The following is a 20,592-nucleotide window of genomic DNA, read 5'->3' as shown; positions in this document are numbered from 1 at the left end:
TTCCCATGGAAACAACAGTGAAAATTGTTGTTGTTCACTTATTTGTTCTTGTCCAGAACAGAAATCAATCCAGGGAATACTATCATTATTCAGCGTTATTGTTGTTTTTGGTTCACAAATGATACGTAATTGATTATGTCCCCACTCGCATTTGCATTGTGTTTCCTTTGCACTGGGACGCGGGTGGTACTGTGCTCTTAACCTCTGAGCCTCTTGGGCTTGCCGATCAGAAGGTTGGCAGTTCAAATCCCCACAACGGGGTGAGCTCCTGTTGTTCGGTCCCAGCTCCTGCCAACCTAGTAGTTCAAAAGCACGTCAGAATGCAAGTACCATTCCGGCGGGAAGGTAAACAACATTTCTGTCTGCTGTTCTGGTTCACCAGAAGTGGCTTAGTCATGCTGGCTACATGACCCAGAAACTGTCTGCAGACAAACTCCCTCGGCCTATAGAACGAGATGAGCACGCAACCCCTGAGTCATCCGTGGCTGGCCTTAATGGTCAGGGGTCCCTTTACTTTTACCTTCCTTTGCACTGGGATGAATGGTGTGGAATAATGCCATGTTAGCATCTACCATTGTAGACAAAGAGTCAAATAAGGCAGTTTTTGTCTGAAGTAGAACAGAAACAGCGCTGCATGTGATGAACTTGCATCCCTAGTTGAGTCTATGGAGTCCAACCAAGTTTGGGGATGGCCACCCTCTGCCTTGATGCAAAGGCCCATGCCCCCCTGAACCTCCCAGTTATTTTCCTGGCATACTGCAAAGTGGAATCAGGCTGTTTACCTACTTTATCTTCCTAACCCCTATCTTCTCCTCTGCTGGAAGCCACTGCCTGGTTGCCTCTTTACTGTTGTTTCCGCTGTACTGAATGCTTCAGCTGCTAGAAGGTCAAACGGGTATGACCTTGCCATTTCATCTTTATGTGCGCAAACCAATTAGCTATCAGCAGATGATCCAAATCAGCAAAGGCAGAACTCACAGCAGGGCAATTATGTTGTAAATGGCTTTGTGTTTGTTTCTTTTTATTTTGAAGTCTTTGACACTAAAACTTCTGGGAAGCACATTCTGTTCCTTCCGCAGTGTTCTGCAGCCGCCACCAGCTTCAGTTGTTTCTTACACTTTTATGACTCTTTGGGATGTTTGAGGATTTGCTGGTTCATAAGTGTCCAATATGACCAAATATATTTACAGTACCTATAATGAGACAGCGATAGGAAGCATCTCAAGGAGAGGCTGGATACCATTGCCAGTGGTTCAATTAGAATTTATTTCCTTCCAGGAATTATAGAAAACTGGCTTCTATGAAGTCAGACCACTGAGCCATGTAGCTCAGTATTGTCCACTCTGGCCAGCAGTGTTTCTGACAGTGTCTTTCCTGGGCCTCTCTCAAGATTGTGTGGGTTGAACCTTCCCTATGCAAAGCACTGCTCTACCACGGAGCTAGTCTATTGATCCACCTAGCTCAATATTGTCAACACAGACTGGCAGTGGATCTCTGGGGTTTCAGACAGGGGTTGAACCTTGTCCCTTCTTGGAGGTAACAGGGGTTGAACCTTGGACCTTCTGCAAGCAAAGCTAGATAAGAAGTTGCCTTATATTGAGTCAGAATATTGACTGATCTAGCTCGGTATTGCTCATGCTGACTGTCAGAAGCTCTCCACGGTTTCCGACAGGGGTCTCTGTTATCTGCCTGGGCCTTCTGCAGACATGTGCTCAACCACTGATCTATGGAGCACAGAACACATCCCTATATTGATTGAGGTCATTTGGAACTGCAAACGCTTTGGGGAAGTTCAGGTTAGGAGAATTTTGAAAGAGCCCTTAAAGGCAGGAGCATATGATGAATAAGGGGAGAAATGGTGGTTAATTCTTCATGTTGGGGCAGCCAGCATTGCTTCCAAAGCAAAACAGGTCCAGAAGCAATTCTGTCCAGGCCAAAAGCAGAGTGAGAGGCCAGGTTTGTCACCTAGTGGGAAACAAGAGGTTGCCAATTCCGTAATTAACTTCTCATAGTTAAATGAAAATACATGAAGAACATGACAGAAGGCAGAGAAAACCCACAAACCAACCACAATTTCTAATGAGAAGTGAGAAGCGTGACCTGTCCTTTTGTGCAAACATGGAATGTAATACAGAAGTAGAGTTGGGTATCATCAGTGTATTGATGACACCTTGCTTGAAAACTCATCATATAGATGTTGCACAGAATTGGGTACAAAATAGTGTCATGTGGCAGCCCATAATGTAAACACCAGGGGGCTAAAGAACATTCTTCCAACGATACTCACTTGATACGACTTGGCAGGTACGAACTGAGTCACTGCAGCAGAGTGCCACCAATACCCATCTCTGCAGAAGGATTCCAAGCTGTTGTGAGATCAAGCAGAAGGAGCAGAGTTGCTGTCCTGCTCTCTACAAAGACCATCCATCAGGGCAGCCAAGTCTGATTTAGCCCCAAACCCTGGCCTGAACCGAGACTGGCACAGATCCAGGTAATCAGTCTGATCTAGAAATATCTGCAGCTGTTCTGCCCACAATGCAGTTCTGCCTGTAAGGTGCAAACCCAAAAGACCTGGATGCTGATTCCATGTGAAGCAGCTCCCTCCATCTGTGTTGCATTTAAAACCAGCAAAGGATCAAAACTGAACAATGGCAATCAGGCTATGCTCTGCCTCCATGTCGGAGGCAGTAATGCTTCTGAATACTAGTTGCTGGAAACTGCAGGAGGGGAGATTGCTCTTGTGCTCAGGTCCTGCTTGCAGGTTTCCCACAGGTCTGCTACTGTGAGAAGAGAATGCTGAACTAGATGGGCCTTTGGCCTGATCCAGCAGGCTCTTCTTACTTTCTTAACAAGGCACAAGAGTGGCAAGAAGCAGTTCTTGATTTGCAAGTTTTCTGTTCCTGGTTCTGCATAAAGAAAGAGGAGGCTCCTGAAGACTTCAGAGGCCCCTCCCTGAATGCAGCCCTGCAATCGAGTGATTTTCTTTCTTTTTAATAATAAGGATGGGAAACATCAAGTGACCGGTGCCTGCAGCTCTGTTACCCCTGCTTCTCTATTCAAAATGCTGCATCTCATTTGAGAATGCAGTTTTTTGTGGCAGCTGGCTGGAAGAAGAGGGAAGTCAGCAAAGCAAAACCAAGATATTTTCCACAGGGCGGCTATGAAAACTGGGGAACGAGTTCAGAGCATGGCGCACTGCACACAGCCCGTGTAAAACCTCTCTGCCTTGAAATAGGTCTGGACAATTATTGCTGCAGTGTTAAGAACACAAGAATAGCCATGCTGGGTCAGACAAATGCAGGCTTGTAAACAGCCCCGTGTCTGGTCACCTGTGGTGAGCAAGAAAGGTTTTTGCAAATTGGAAGGGAGTTTAATCTCTTTTTCCTAAGCCATCATTGTGCTTCAATGACTTAAATAGGTGTGTGTGGACAAGCAAGCTAGTTTCTGGGTTAATAACTTTTGTGGATTATTAGTGAGGCTGGACTTAATGGCCTATGCAACTCAGCATCCTGCCTTTCTCCAGTACTCAGCCAGACACCAAAGAGGTAGTTTACAAACTGGCATTTAAGGGTGAGGAAATTGGCTTGGGTTTGTTGTTGTTTTTTGGCCTATGAGGAAGCTGTGACCCTTCAGATGTGTCTGGACTTCAGACTCAGCTATGGATAGGTGAATTGGTCAATTTCAGTTTCTCTTCTTTTTTACCTTAAGTTTGATGTTAAATTTGATCTTTTTAAAAGTTGTCATGAAAATGCATCAACAAATGTTTCCAAATGCTTATATTCAACTATGCCTAATACACATTTTTTGCAAAGCAGATATCAGTTATTTATTCATTTCATAACCTTCATATACTGCTTGACTGTAGTAAACCTCAAATATATCCGCAACTAGAAATGAAGCTCTGGGGCCAACAGGAGGCTAGAGGATATGTGAAAAAGTGGCTGCTACGGCTGCTGCGGGGATGCTGAGTGATGTAAACAAAATCCCACTGCACCTCTGGTCTCTTCGGGGCTTACTCTGCCCTCTCTGACATCCTCTTCAGGCTCCAGGGAAGGGATTTATCATGGACCACAAGGACTCTCCAGCTCTCTCCTGCCATTTCTGGGTTTGAACTGAATTCTTTAAATATTTGTGGCATTGTGCATATACACAGTCACACGCAAGTCGATCACACTTAAAGGTGGGAGGGTGCCTATATATGCTGTTTTTTGTGAAGACAAAACCAAGCCAGCCTTCGCCCCAAATCCCCTTTGAAAAATGCAGTTAACCAGGAACAGAACCCATTATGTTATTAAGGTTCACCTGGCTCTTAATATTTTGTAAGTCACTTTTTTGTTTTTGGCAGGGAGTAACAAATAGATCAAAATAGTCATTTTCATCACATTATTATATGGAAATCAGACAGAAATTTGAATGAGGGCCAGTGATGAGATATACTTCAACTATCCAATAACTAAACTATAGAATTTGTTCCCAAAAGATGTAGCAATGGCCACCCACTTGGATGGCTATTAGACAGATTCACAGAGTGGAAGGCTAATGAGAGCCACAAGTCATGAGGACTAGAGACTTCTGAACACCAGTTGCTGGGAATCACAGGAAGGGAGAGTGCTGTTGTGCTCAGATTCTGCTTTCAGGCTTCACATCTGGACATCTGATTGGCCATCGTGAGAACAGGATGCTGGACAAGGTGGGCCTTTAGCCTGATCCAGATGGGCTCTTCTAATGTTCAAATGTACAGTGTGTGTGTGTGTGTGCCAGTGAAGCACATATGATTACTTGGAAGCAAAAACACCAAAGAAATTAGACATTTAGAAAACCCTACCCTTGTGAAAATGACACTTCTGCTTGTCTGGAAATGTGCTTTTTGGTAAGGAAGATTTTAAAAATATATTTATTGGAAATAATTGGCAGATTTCACACATCTCTGAAAGAGATCAGCTCATGTCTATCATGAATTTTCAGCGGGCCCGGCTGCTGCATGTGGCTGGCACAAGGAAGATAGAAAAAGGCCTTCTGCTCAGGCATGAATCTGAGCAAATAGAAAGAGGTCCAGCAGGGTTTCAGTGAAAGGTGGCGAGCCTCCGATGGGTCAAGCAAAGAAATCATTTCATCATGTTGTCATTTTTTTTTATTTCCTTACAACATCCAATGTAGCAATCAGCCATTCTTTCTCAGCATGGTGCAGCTGCATTCGCAAGTTGACTCAGCGGTAGTCTGTATAAACACGGCTCCTACAGGAAGGAGTTTTATGTGTGTGACATTAGTCTTGTTCACAGGGGGAAATGCTAGACATTCCAGTCCATTCCAATTTGCCGAAGGTAAACACACGGCACAATTTTTTAGATTGGCCTCTCGCATCGGCCCTACTGCCCGGCCATAAATAGAGAATGAAAAAGGCGCTCACTCGAAGTCCAAACAAGCACTGGAAACAAAAGGAGCAGGGGGGCATACTTACCCTGTTTGAATTTGAATTCTCCAAATCATCATCCACAACATCGACATCAATACCATCTCTTGGGGGATTTGGCAATTGACCAGTTAGAACTGTTTCTTGAGCTTGCATTTCCCCCATTTTATTTATATTATTTTGATGGCAGGGGGAGTGGGGGGAGAATTTGCAATTTGTCACATAATTTGGAAAAAAATATATTTCTGAAGACAAAATGAAATTATTTTATCTTTCTGTGGCTCCCTCCACTCCCAAGAGTCATCGGTATGAAGCTATACAAATTTAAAATGGAGATGTTGCAAATGAAATTGGATTTTTCGCAATGGGCTTCCACGCAGTACTGGAGATACATGTAGCTTTTTGCCAGTTACTGGACATGGAAATTAAGGCTTTATTAGACTGGCAAAAAAGGTGGTGGTTTTCTCCTTTGTTGCTGGAAACTAAAAGAAGATCAACATTCATTTTTACCATACCTTTTTGTACAGATGACTTATGAGCTAGGGAATTGGCTTTTAAAAGTCAGATACAGCCGAGTTGCATCATACATAGGGGTTTGGTTCTGAGGGCCGTGCATAAATGTGAAAATTGTTCATAGCCAAAATTACCTTTCCTTTGGCTGGCAAGAGTGGCCACAAGAGGCGCCATGTCTCTGCTGCTGCCCCCCACTCCTCAACATACAACTGACTACTTGAAGGGAGGAGGAGGAGGGTGGCAGGCAGAGACAGAATAAACCAGAAGGGGGAGGCGGACGGAGGTGGTCAGGGAGAGACAGGCAGAAATAAAGGCTTGAACAGATCTGGAATGTAGCTGCAGCCTATCACATAAAGTTGCATTCATGTAAGAAAAATGTGCATTTGGTGCAATGCAACTGCACTATTTCTGATGAGTGGATTGGCCAAATCCACTCCCTTGTATGTAAAAAAAGAAAAAAAGATTTTGGGCTGTGGAATGAGTCTCTAGCAGATTGAGCCTAAGGCCATAGACTAATTGCTATATGCAATGAGGGGCTTTTTCTCCTTCTGTGGCCCTCTCCCCAACGTTGTCAGCATATTCTGTATCTAGTAACAGACATCTTGGTGGGGTGCTGTCACTCACCTGACCTCTGTACTATCATGTTGCTGCTTATCAGGAGGCAAAGGGTAAGGCAGCAGGGAGCTTTGGTGGTGCTAGTGTGCTAGATTGGCTCTCTTGGAGCTTTTGTGTTGCTCTGACCTCCCTGCCACCTCACCCCTTCCCCACTACCTTCTAGTAAGCAGCAACATGCCCAGTCAGAGGTTGGGTGAGCATGGTTCACAGTCTAAAGTTGGAGCTAACTCTTTATTAGCAAAAACATGAACTTTGCAGACTGGGCTCATACCTGGTGGGTCTTCCTCCATGAAATCAGTTGTTGAGACTAAAGGTTTCTGACTCCCCACAGCTGTCCATGTCTCCTCCTCTCCAGGGCTTTTCTCAAGCAATTGGAGACTGTGTCTCCATGTAGCCAGTCTTTCCTCCACCGTTTTCACGCCTCTCCTTGTTCCTTCCTCCCACCCTCCTGATTCAGCTTCAGCCTCTGATTCTGGGCTCCTCTCCACCACCAACACCCCCAGCTCGTTAAGTCCTGCTACCCCTTCAGCTTCCAACATCTCCTGTTCCCAGAATTCTCCCCCTGATCACTCATCGTCATCCCACCACCACTCCCTGGGCTCTGAGCCTTCTTCCATTGGTGGTTCCCCAGATGATTCCTCCTACCATTCCTCTGTCTGCAACCAGTCCATGACAGGTGAGTGGCAGTGCCCCACCATCCTCTCTGCTAAAGGCTGTAGCATCCAGGAGCCTTAGTCCTTGTTGCAGTATTCCTGTAAGGGAGGTATGGGGAATCTGTGCCTTTCCAGATATTGTTGGACTCCAACTCCCACCAGCCTCAGCTGGCATGCCCAATAGTCAGAGATGATGGAGGCTTTAGTCCAGCAACATCTAGAAGGCCACAGGTTTCCCACCCCTGCTTTAGAGGATAAAGGGGATTTGGGTACCATCATGGTACCAACTTCATGGTACCGACTTCATAAAACTTAGGGAAGTGCTGGGTGAGATCCCATGGACAGTAAAACTAAAAGGAAAGGGAGTTCATGATGGCTGGGAGTTTGTTAAGAGGGAGATAGTAAAAGCACAACTTCAGGCAATACCAATGAGACGGAAACATGGAAGGTACCTAAAGAAGCCAGGGTGGCTATCTAAAGAACTTTTAACTGAGTTAAGATTAAAAAAGGATGTGTACAAAAAATGGAAAAGGGGGGGGGGGAAGCACCAAAGAGGAATTCAAACAAATAGCCAGCACGTGTAGACACAAAGTCAGAAAAGCTAAAGCACAGAATGAACTCAGGCTTGCTAGAGAGGTTAAAAGCAACAAAAAAGGCTTTTATGGGTATGTTCGTAGCAAAAGGAAGAACAAAGAAACAGTGGGGTCACTCAGAGGAGAAGATGGTGAAATGCAAACAGGGGACACAGAAAGGGCTGAACTCCTCAATGCCTTCTTTGCCTCATTCTTCTCTGATAAAGAAAACAATGCCCAACCTGAAGAATTTGGAGCAAATGATTCAGCAGAGGAAACACAGCCCAGAATAACTAAGGAGATAGTACAAGAATACTTGGCTAGTCTAGATGTATTCAAGTCTCCAGGGCCAGATGAACTGCATCCAAGAGTATTAAAAGAACTGGCAGATGTGATTTCAGAACCACTGGCAGTCATCTTTGAGAATTCCTGGAAAACAGGCGAAGTCCCGGCAGACTGGAGGAGGGCAAATGTTGTCCCTATTTTCAAAAAGGGGAAAAGAGAGGACCCAAATAATTACCGCCCAGTCAGTCTGACATCAATACCAGGGAAGATTCTGGAGCAGATCATTAAGCAAACAGTCTGTGAGCACCTAGAAAGGAATGCTGTGATCACCAATAGTCAGCATGGATTTCTGAAAAATAAGTCATGTCAGACTAACCTGATCTCATTTTTAGACAGAATTACAAGCCTGGTAGATGAAGGGAATGCAGTGGATGTAGCCTACCTTGATTTCAGCAAGGCATTTGACAAGGTGCCCCATGATATTCTTGTAAAGAAGCTGGTAAAATGCGGTCTTGACTATGCTACTACTCAGTGGATTTGTAACTGGCTGACTGACCGAACCCAAAGGGTGCTCATCAATGGTTCCTCTTCATCCAGGAGAAGAGTGACTAGTGGGGTGCCACAGGGTTCTGTCTTGGGCCCGGTCTTATTCAACATCTTTATCAACGACTTGGATGATGGACTCAAGGGCATCCTGATCAAATTTGCAGATGACACCAAACTGGGAGGGGTGGCTAACACCCCAGAGGACAGGATCACACTTCAAAGCGACCTTGACAGATTAGAGAACTGGGCCAAAACAAACAAGATGAATTTTAACAGGGAGAAATGTAAAGTATTGCACTTGGGCAAAAAAAATGAGAGGCACAAATACAAGATGGGTGACACCTGGCTTGAGAGCACTACATGTGAAAAGGATTTAGGAGTCTTGGTTGACCACAAACTTGACATGAGCCAACAGTGTGACGCGGCAGCTAAAAAAGCCAATGCATTTCTGGGCTGCATCAATAGGAGTATAGCATCTAGAGCAAGGGAAGTAATAGTGCCACTGTATTCTGCTCTGGTCAGACCTCACCTGGAGTACTGTGTCCAGTTCTGGGCACCACAGTTCAAGAAGGACACTGACAAACTGGAACGTGTCCAGAGGAGGGCAACCAAAATGGTCAAAGGCCTGGAAACGATGGCTTATGAGGAATGGCTAAGGGAGCTGGGCATGTTTAGCCTGGAGAAGAGGAGGTTAAGGGGTGATATGATAGCCATGTTCAAATATATAAAAGGATGTCACATAGAGGAGGGAGAAAGGTTGTTTTCTGCTGCTCCAGAGAAGCGGACACGGAGCAATGGATCCAAACTACAAGAAAGAAGATTCCACCTAAACATTAGGAAGAACTTCCTGACAGTAAGAGCTGTTCGACAGTGGAATTTGCTGCCAAGGAGTGTGGTGGAGTCTCCTTCTTTGGAGGTCTTTAAGCAGAGGCTTGACAACCATATGTCAGGAGTGCTCTGATGGTGTTTCCTGCTTGGCAGGGGGTTGGACTCGATGGCCCTTGTGGTCTCTTCCAACTCTATGATTCTATGATTCTATGATACTTTGGCTAGGGAACACTGATTGGGGGTCAGACCCTGATTTTTTAGCCCCAGCATCTGTTCGTTGTTTACAAATCAAACTTTTTTATAGTAGAGTGATCCCCACTCCTTCATCCAGGCATATCAGTAATCATATTTGCTTTGCCCACCTTCAAGAAGTGTCTCCTTGTCTTGCTATCTTGATATGACTCTTGTATCATTGTTTTCTGTGTTCCAAGGAATCATGACTTCGACTAGTAACAAAGACTTTATCCCCTAGTGCAATTTACATTCTCCTTTTAAAAATGTGGCAGTGCAAAAAAATGTAATTGAGCTAATTATTCCTCCAGATTAGAGGGGTTGCGAGGCCATTATTTATTTTATGTGTGCAGATAAACCACAATTTTGCATCAGTTTGCAATTTTTAAAAATGTAATCCTAAAAAACTATCAGCATTTTAGGGCACACTTCTACTATGCATGCTTTTGTATGTAATTTGCTGAATATACTTGTTTTTTCAAGCAACAGATATTTTTAGTTTTATTACTTTTATCAATCACCTTCTACACCAGTTTACACATGCTTAACCAGGAAGTGCATAATACTTATTCACATTTATTTCTTTTTTGGTGAGTTGGGGGAGACAACACCCCGCCATTTCATTTAATTTTCCTGTTGAATCAATCGAGTTATTTATTGGGGGGGGGGGGTTTAAAAAGAAAGCCTTTTGTGGACGTCTTGCAGGCATTATTTGATTAAGTTGACAATATTATGTGAGCAACGGTTGAGTACCCACCGTGCTGTTCTTTTGACCAAATTGATTTGTGTAATGAACACTTGCTCTCTCTTTGAATAGGCCTCTTGATTTAAGCAGTAATGCCGGAAAGCCGAGTGAATTTACAGCCCCCACAGCCATTCTCTTTCAATCCAGGGAGAATAGTGGTGGCAGTTCACAGAAAAGCGTAACTCAATACATTGTGCTATATGCGCGGGGCAGAGGGGAAAAAAAATAATATTGCCCAGGTTTTGCAATATACCTATTTGATTTGATTTGTAAGCCTGATAAAAAAGCAATTGAGAAAGGTTCAGGACAAATTATATATACATACACACAGAGACACACAAACACAGCCACATGCTTTCTAAGTAGCCCAAGAAACTATACAGAATGCATGCAGGGTACTAAATAATAATAATGAATTGCAAACTCTGTGTATGTGTGTGTCTCTCAATTTAAAGTAGCACCACTGAAAATGAGGCAGGATCAGGATCCTGGCATAGCAGGTGGTGTAAGTCAGCTGGGATAGCTCAGTTGGTAGAGCATGAGACTCTTAGGGTTGTGGGTTTGAGTCCCACATTCGGCAAAAGATTCCTGCATTGCAGGAGATTGTACTTAGCCTGCTTTCCTGCACAAGCTTCCCAGATCTAAACTTTAAATGTAGGAAGCTTGGGGAGAAGTTAAGGTTTGCTTGCCAATGAGCAACACCCATTCATGGTTAATTACATTAAATGTTAATTACATTACAGCTTGCCATGTTAATTACAAGAGAATGGAGGGACATTTCACAGGCTGGCTGTTATCAATGGGTGCTCTGCTGATGGTTTAAAAACAATTTATGAACCACAGATGAAAATGGAACGGAAGCAATAATCCCAATTTTAAAAATCCCTCCATCATTTCCATTCTGAATCTCCTTTGGGTTAATATTGATACTGGCCGCTTTGTGACACAGGAACCTGCCATGTACTGAGTCAGACCAATTGGGGCACCCAGCTTTCCTCAGCTCTGCCTGGAGATGCTGGAGCTTCAATCTGAGCGAGAGCCTTTTCTCAGTTCAGATGCAATTGCAAACTAGGCTTACTGTGAAGCTGGAAGCAAGGGATGTATGCTTTCTCATACAATGGCTCTTGGAACAACATTACATCATGGTGCTGGCTGGGGTTTAAGAGAGTTGAAGTTGAAAGTGAATGGAGAGAACTCAGTTGGGAAAGGCTACTGTCTCTGCATACAAGGAAGGGAACCATAGCTCAGTGGGTATAGCATCCCCAGCATCTCCAGGTAGGGCTGGGAGAAACTCCTTACCTAATATGCTGGAGAGCTCCTGCCAGTCAATGTAAACAATACTGGGCTAGATGGAACAAGGGTCTGATCCAGTATAAAGCAGCTTCCTAGTTTCCTATATGGGGACGCGGGTGGCGCTGTGGGTTAAACCACAGAGCCTAGGACTTGCCAATCAGAAGGCAGTTCGAATCCCCACGACGGGGTGAGCTCCCGTTGCTCGGTTCCTGCTCCTGCCAACCTAGCATTTTGAAAGCACCTCAAAGTGCAAGTAGATAAATAGGTACCACTCTGGCGGGAAGGTAAACAGCGTTTCTGTGCGCTGCTCTGGTTCACCAGAAGCGGCTTAGTCATGCTGGCCACATGACCCGGAAGCTGTACGCCGGCTTCCTCGGCCAATAAAGTGAGATGAGCGCCACAACCCCAGAGTCGGTCATGACTAAATGGTCAGGGGTCCATTTACCTTAGTTTCCTACATACAGGACTGTAGTCATATTCTCAAAAAAACAAAATTAGACCCAGGGGAGCAAAGAAAATTAAAGGATTGCCCCCACCGGAGACTGATGCTTGGTAGGAAAGCAACTCCACGAAAACCTGGGGCTGGTGCCACGGTGAGGAATGTAAATTGGCTAAAGAATGATAAATTAAATTTGACATACGAAGACACATTCCATTGTGAAGATGTATGCATGCCCTGCATATAGTTTTCTCTGTGCATTTGTCAATACCTAAATCAAATTTTACCAAGATTAAACTTGTGTAGCTCTGCCTTATTGATTGAGTTAGAAATGATTATGGAAAAAATGAGCCCCAGAGTCCCAGATTAAAGTAGTTGCAAAATGCATTCAACAGTCTTCAAAGAAGCAGTTTAGTTTCAACAATTGGAAATGTGGGGGAGGAGGGATGTTACCGAAATTTTCAGGCTGGGTATTCTTTCAGTGCATGGTGCTTGTGTATGCTAATGGTGGCTTCAAGAACAGCCTCTGTGGCTTCTGTTTTGTTGGTTGGCTTTTGCTATTCACAATGCAGAGATAACCGCCCCCCCTTCCCAAACTGGGCAGCTGGTCATCAATAACTGGAGTAAAATATGTAATTGTTTATCAGACCTTTTAAATTAAAAATACAATCTCAGTGGAGCCAGTGAAAAGTCATGCAATAAATGGGTGGAAATGACCTTTTCCGTAGAGATGACAAATGATGTCTCAAATCTCCAAGCTAGAAAGTAGTTGGACATTATAGCTGATGTATATAGTGCAGATTTATAGAGCAGGGCTTGCGTTGTTTCTCTCTCTTTTCCTCTCCTAAAAAGTTCCAAGTAAGTTATGTTCCATTCTATTGTTTCAAGTTGCATGGAAGAATTCTTTGCTTGTCTGAGTGTTGGGCCACAAAATATTCAGCCTGATAAATCACAGCAGGTATGATCAGCATCAGCGGCACAATCTGTTGAAAGGGATACAACTGGCTTTTCTTTTTGCTGTCCTGACTGCAACATTGCACCTTTCAAAGAACCTGTATTCCTTTTGTACCAGAATTTTCTCTATTTGCCTCAGGAACAGCAAATCTGTCCATTTTTGTTTCTCTCTGTTTTTCATTTTTCCAATCTTAAGTAGAGATGGAGGAGAGATTTTGTTTGGTTCACATTTAAGGGTGAACTAACCTATTTTGCACTTTCCAAAACAATACGTGAACTAAAACAGAATTATCCTTCCAGATTTGCAGGTCTCCTAATTTTGCATTGCAGTTCTCCAGTCAAATAATGTGAACAAAAATGCATTTACTGCTGCAAAGTGTGCATATAAATGCATATTTCAGTGAAGATAACATACAAAAAGGTATTGCATTAGGGAAAATTGCTTTGCAAAAATATTTATATCAGGCAAGATTTTGCATAAAAGCGTGTATATTATGAGAAATGGGCACTAAAATTCTGATGAATTTTTACGAGAACTGATATAAAATGAAATTTACACATTTGCCCAACCCTCATCTTAAATCCACTTAAATGTCTGCATGAAAATTTGTACACATTTTGGTGTGTTTGGAGGCTTTCTGCTGGAGCTTCTGGTTCTGAGAAGAAAATGGTGGGCTAGACAGACCTTTGGCTACGTTCTTTGTCTGTTCTGACGTCTAGAAAGCATTTTCTAGTTTGTTGGGTTTGTGGCTTTGGCATGTTTGGGTTAATAGCCAGGTTTTGGAATTACAACAACCTCTGTAGCTTATGTGTGTTTTCTACACCACTGTGTTGAATGGGGCTTATTTCTGAGTAAAGCATGCATAGAATTGCAGCCTTTATGATGCCGGCTAGGTTAGATTGTGCTTAGTGCAACTGGCACTTCTCAGTACTCTGCAGCCTCCCCAGTTTCCCATACTTGCATTTACTCTTAAGGGGAGGACATCGTGAGTAGGCCTGGGCGATATATCACTCAGGACCAGTCTGTAGGGGCAGACATCGATCTGGCCAGCTTCACTCAGCGGTATATCACTGGAGAAACCATCACCGCTCATGCGTCGCTCTGCCTCCAGCGCCCAGAGCACTGGCTGGGAGCTGGAGGCTGAGGGACTCTAAGTGGCAGAGGTTTCACCAGCGATATACTGCTGGTGAAGCCGCCATCACACTCTGCCCTGGCAGAGGGAGAATCAAGCTGAATCAGAGAGGTGCCAATACAGCTTGTTTCTTCCCCTGCTTCTTTAAACTGCTTGGCTGAGGAGCGCTCTGCTGCCCTCGCCTCAGCCAAGTAGTTTTATGGAGCCATGGTCCACCACCAGCTCACATGATCCTGCAGCAGGATGGGGGCTCCGTTAAAGTGCTCCCCCCTCCCCAGCTGAGAGAGCCTTGTCCCCGCTCCTGCTTGCATGAAAGTAGGAACAGGATTGGGTCTGCTCAGCTGAGTAGCAGAAAGCCTTCCCTTCCCAGCTGAGATCCCCATCCTCGCCTGGCTGCCTTCTCCAGGAAGGTGTGCTGTGCCTTTCCTCACAGAAAGACAGATCCCATCCTCTGGTTGAAGGCAACTGGGTGGTATAGGGGATCTTTGATGCTCCTGACGGGCCCAGTGCTCACCAGCAGCCTCCAGTAGCCCCTCTCCACAAGGCACAGATAGGGTGACTTTGCACCTTGTGCCTTGCAGACTTTGCCTGGGAGGGTGGGAGAGCCAGTGTGGTGTAGTGGTTAAGAGCAGTAGACTCGTAATCTGGTGAACCCGGTTTGCTTCCCTGCTCCTCCACATGCAGCTGCTGGGCTAGTCACACTTCTTTGAAGTCTCTCAGGCCCACTCACCTCACAGAGTGTTTTTTGTGGGGGAGGAAGGGAAAGGAGAATGTTAGCCGCTTTGGGACTCCTTCGGGTAGTGATAAAGCGGGATATCAAATCCAAACTCTTCTTCTTCTTCTTCCTGGGATGAACGACCCCTTCACTGGAGGAAAGAGGCAGTGCACCCGCACGGGCAAAGGCGAAGGATGTCAAATGCACAGAGCCTGACAGGTTCCATGCGCTTGGCTATTGCTGCTTGGTCTGTCTTTGTGGAGTGGGGGGCTAGTGGGCTTGCCCCACATGTCAGCAAAGGCAAAGGGAGCTTGGCCAAGGAGCCCCAAGATCCTCCTGCTCCAGCACGAGCAGCAGGGGACTTGGGGCTGGCTTCGCTGGGGGCAGGAGCCTTTCTGCCCCCCCAGCTGAGCAGCAGGCTGGGGCCAGCTGTATTCGCCACAGCCTGCGAGGCACTGGGGTGAAAGCGCCTCAGCTCTCATGATGAGAGCTGCCGCAGTTTCACCTGGCAACTCATGGGTGGGGGCCAATGCAGTCTTTTTCAACATCATGGTATATCACCAAACCACGATGTTTGGCTGGTGATACACCGTGATGTTGGAAACCCAACATCTCCCAGCCCTAATAATGAGATAAGTCCCCCCATGGGGCCTTTTCAGATCAGGCAGCCAGGAAGGCTATAGAGTGCTGGGCAAACATTTGAATGGGAAAAGAAACTCGCACGATGCTCACAGCCACCTCACAGTGATCAGGTAAGCTCAGCCTCACGCACCCCTAAAATTATAAAGAAATTCTAAAGTGCCCTGAGAAAGGGGTTGAAGAATTGAAGTTTCTTTTGAGAGGGAAGAATACATTTGAGAAATTGGAGGGTACAGTCACTTATTGAAATGTCACTGAAAATCAGAGTCAAAGCGAGTTTGAAAGTCCTTCCACAGGCAAACCTCTCACAAATTACGAGGGAAGCCAAAAATGAATTTCAGGAAGATGAGTGAAAATTCTCAAAGGAGTTATGTGCTTTGTTAGCCTTGTTAGACCAGTTTTATACCTGATATTCCCGGTCTTCTTTTTTTGTAATGGAACTTCAATGGTGGTGGTGACTGCTGCCATTTCCAGGGTACCCAGAATTGCCAGGAGGTCCCTTTTCAAAGATGCTCAGGTGGAATTAGAAATGGAGAAGAATTCAATTTGTTTGGCATTTTTTATTGAACTGATCCTAATTTGCACCTTCTAGACCAATACATCAATCAGAATATAATGATCTTTTGAATTTCACACTACTATTTTGCTGAAGGGAAACTCCCAGACCAAAATGTGTTTGAAAATTTTGGAATAGAATATGTTTACAACTGCATGCATTGAGATAAAGACACATTTTTTTAAATAAACATTCCCACACACATTTTTAAATGAATCACAGTTTTTTTTGTAGAAAAGTGATACACATGCAGAATTGACATGCACCCAAAATCTCTAGACCAGCCTTTCTTAACCTTGGTTCCCAAGATGTTGTGGGACTGCAGTTCCCATCATCCTTGAACACTGGCTGTTCTGGCTAGGAATGATGGGAGTTGCAGTCCAACAACATATGGGGAACCAAGGTTGAGATGCTCCAATGCTCCTTCCCCTAATGGCATCAACCTTGCACAATTTATGAGAATGAAATTTTGAATAGAGATGATGATGGTGATGATGTGTATATTGGTAGTAACTTGTATAGAGCAAGGGGAGATACGAGAAATGGCTCCCCAAATCTTCAGCAATCTTTGAAAAATGCACTGCCGAATGAGATGGCAGTGGGGAGGGGGAGGAGGTCAGGGAAAATCTTCCTGTGTTTTAGAAAATGCATGTGTTTATTCCATGCTTTCACTGTTTATTTGTTTGGTTTTGTGCCAGAAAATTAAGTTCATAAAGGTTCTTATGCAAAAAAGTATACATATATATATTTCTACAGTATGATTAATTAGGTATCCCATATTGTCTTGAAATTTCTAAACAGAAAAGAAAAACAGCCCAGAGCATTCTTAACATTTTGGTTTGCAAAAGATGATTAATTTTAATTTTCAGATGACATAATGAAATTAATTGCTTTCATGTTGTTGAAGCAGAGGGCCTCTAAAACTTGCTATCAGGCTACAAAATGAAAGTAATATGCATGTATATTATGGATTGTGAATGTGACTCTTTCCCAGGCAGGCTAAGGTACTATTCACTCATTTATTTCTGTTTGTTTCCCCCCTATTCCAGTCCTGACATGGAAATGTGCTCGGAGTTTGTACGTCAGATCAAACTAATTTGAACACACACTTACTGGAAATGTGTTGTCGTGTGTCATAGATTTGCATCCATGACCAGCACCACCTAGTGGTGGAAATGGAACTGGAATAAAGAAATGAACAAGAGGAATCTAGAGGGAGCTGGGATTTCTTATTTCAGATAAAGCCCAGGAGCACCTCAGAGGCTTCTTATATCCTCACTGCCAGCTTCTCTCCTCCCTGACCATCACATGGGCATTCTTACCCTGACTCTGAGCTTTCCACCATCTCCCCTGCCACTGATTCTTGAGGTCCAAGGGCTGAAGGTCGGAAATTGGGTGTCAAGGCAGGACCTCACCTCCGGAGCTCCCTGCCTAATTAAAATTTAGGCAGGCACTTTTGCTGTATTGTTTTCAGTGCTTGCTAAAACTATTTTGGTTTAGGAAAGCCAGCCTGGATGCACAATTTTAAAATCAATTTTAACATGTTATTTTATTCTGTTGTTGGCATCTGTCTGTTTCAAGAGTCAATGGAGTATGCCTCCAAGGGTTAGCAGCACCAAAGTGATTTCCAGTGGCAGAGCTAGCTGCATGGGTGCCCAGAGTGGCAGCCATGCCATGCACTGGGGGGGGGGTCTGCGAGTTGCGCAGGGGGGCAATGTGATCTGTGGTGCACAATGGCGGTAGTCGAGAGATCCGCGGTGCACAATGGCAGCGGTGGGCGATCTGCGGGGGGGGGGAGCCACCATGCACAGGGGCGGCAGGGTGAGCCCCCGCGGTGTGCCTTTTCGTCACCCCCTCACAGATGACACCTGGGGCGGACCGCCCCCACTGCCCCCCTTCCTTTTTAAAAAATTCATTTTTATTAAATTTTCCATTTTAACAATCCAATCAAAGCACATTAAATATTCCAAATTATACATATATGTAAAGGGAATTGGGGGTTGCTTGTGCGTAAAGGGGGCTGCCGCTCTAGGCAACGTTGCCTGGCTGAAACTTTCCCTGGCTGGACAGCCCTTTCTCCATGGCTGTGTCAGTCGCTGGCAGAATCTGTCAGTGGGCGTTTCCTGAACTTCTTCCAACATAGAAGCTCTTTAACGCCAAGTCTCCGCCTAGCCTCCCTGCGTGGAAGTCTCCTGCGCAGAGTGGGCGTGCCCAACGGAGGTCCTGAGCTCTCCCCGCTGGTCTCTGTGGAAGAGTCTTGGAGCCCTCTCTCCGCAGTCCCCCCTTGCTTCCTGGTGTCACTCCTATTTCCTTCCTCAAAGGAAGTGTTCTCTCTCTCCCTGCTGGTCCCTTCTCCTGCATCGTTGGGGAGCCTTACCTCCACTCTAGGCTCCGATGGCAGTTCCCTGACTATATATATATAATAATAATCCAAATATTCTGCCAAATTTTTAAATGGGACTTCCTAAGGTTCAAGTTCGGAGGGTTCTGATCATCTCATATCTCTTACTGCTTTTCACAGTCATTTCCAATAGTTCCTCTAATTCTTCCTGTTGTTAACCTTCCTTCTTTCATGGCCTCTGAGTTGTTCCCACAAGTGAGTCAAAACAAGCAATGATGTGTTTCTGTGTGGATTTTATGTCCCACTGCCCCCCATCCTACGCCCCTGGTGACCTCCCCAGGGCGCAAGTGTATGGAGCTCCTGGGATGCCCAGAGAGTACAATGTGGGCCAAAGGAAATCAGAGCACTGCGTTTGGCACCAGCTTGGCTGCTGGAGTTGCTGGAAGGAGGCACACAAGCACCATCCAACCATCTTAGGGACGCCGTTCTGGATTTGTGTAGGGCTTACCCCTTAGTCTTTTCTTCTCTCCAGGATATCCCACAAGGCAGCAGGGGTTTAGGAACAGAGTTTTCCTTCTCCTAGATGGACTTTCTCTCACAGGTTGATGAGCCCCATTTAGTGTGTATATTCATTATATAACCAAATTGTTTATTTATAGTTTGATACATTTAATGCCCGTTTGTTTTGTGACGTTTGATTTTATCTGAATTTTTAATGCATCTTTTATATTGTTTTATGTAAAATGTTTAGAGCCTTTTGTTAAGAGGTACGTGAACCTGTTCAAATAAATGATTTAATTCAAATTGTCAGAGAGGCTGTCAAGGGGCTCAACAAGATGTCAGTGAGGGCTTTGTCAATTTTACTCATTGTGGATCCACAGAAATGAATGGGCAGTTCATTTCTGGATTGAGTTTAAGGTGCTCACACTAATGCTTGGGGAACCCTCAGGAATGGTGTTGGGAACAGTGTGGTTGAAGACCACCTGAAAGGAAGGGGTTCAAAAGCAGAGGGTAAGTTCTATTCAGAACAGACCCACTGAAATGAATGGACCTATGTTAGCCATGTCCATCGATTTAAATGGGTCGACCATGAATAGGAATAGCATCACATGACCCACAGAGCTTCCACATCTGATCCCACTGGACCGGGAGGAAGATATGTATGAAGACACACAGCTTCCTAACTGATGTTATTCATTCAGTTGACCAGTCTCCCCTTCCCTTTCTTGTTTATCCATTCATGAATACCAGTTTCCAGAGGAAATACAGGTCTGGTGTAACGAAACAATGCTGGAAGCCTGACTAACTTTCTTTTCTCTCCCTTCCCGCATTCCATCCCATCCCCGCCCCCTGCTTGAATTTTTTTTAGCAGACAGACGATGCAGCACAGACCGACGGACAGCAACAGACACAATCTTCTGAAAACACAGAAAACAAATCACAGCCGAAACGGCTGCATGTCTCAAATATACCCTTCAGATTCCGGGATCCAGATCTCAGACAAATGTTTGGGGTAAGTACTTTGTATTATTACACAGTTTGCATTTTTTAAATCTAGCATTTTAAAGTTGTGAACCGCCCTGAGATCTACGGATGAAGGGCGGTAAACAAATTTAATAAAGAAATTAAATAAATAAATAAAATACTAGTTTACATTTGCATTTTTAAAAAAAGAAGGTCCTCTTCAGATTGTAACCTCACACTTACTACCGTAAGTTTTGAATGTGCATCATCAGTCCTATAAACAGGGCTCAAGCCAGATGCAACTTCAGGAACATCTCAGTAGTTGCAGCTTTTTTCTATGTTCTCAGTGGGTCAAGGGGGTCTAGGTCCCACTCCATGGGGCAGGGTCTGTGTCAAGCACTTATTCTTAACCAAGAACCTGTGGGCAGATCCATATCAGACATTTATAGCACAGACCATTCACATTTAAAACATATGACTCCCCCAGGAATCCTGGGAACTGTAGGTTGTTAAGGATGTGGGCATATATTAGGGGAGTCATGTGTTTTAAATGTGCATTGGCTGTGCTTTAAAAGTCTGGTGTGGATCTGTCTGCAGGTTCTCAGCTAAGAATAAGCTGCTGGGATTCTTTGAGCGAAGTCATGTGCTTTAAATGCACAT

At 44.6% G+C, this 20,592-nt stretch overlaps 1 protein-coding gene across 28 annotated transcripts in view; it reads left to right on the top strand.

The window, feature by feature from the left end:
• RBFOX1 (RNA binding fox-1 homolog 1) overlaps positions 1-20,592 on the top strand; it is a 1,472,193-nt gene that overhangs the window by 1,330,344 nt on the left and 121,257 nt on the right. For 27 of the 28 annotated variants that reach the window (XM_053365877.1, XM_053365871.1, XM_053365879.1 and 24 more), the window contains one exon: positions 19,838-19,981. In XM_053365877.1, coding sequence (XP_053221852.1) covers positions 19,838-19,981 — 144 coding nt within the window. The remainder of the gene's footprint in view (positions 1-19,837; positions 19,982-20,592) is intronic. The other variant, XM_053365865.1, reaches the window with a different exon arrangement.

The sequence above is a fragment of the Podarcis raffonei genome, chromosome 14, assembly GCF_027172205.1.
Source record: "Podarcis raffonei isolate rPodRaf1 chromosome 14, rPodRaf1.pri, whole genome shotgun sequence".
Taxonomy (NCBI): domain Eukaryota; kingdom Metazoa; phylum Chordata; class Lepidosauria; order Squamata; family Lacertidae; genus Podarcis; species Podarcis raffonei.
Note: the sequence above shows the minus strand (reverse complement) of the source record. Positions and strands in the feature narration are given on the sequence as shown.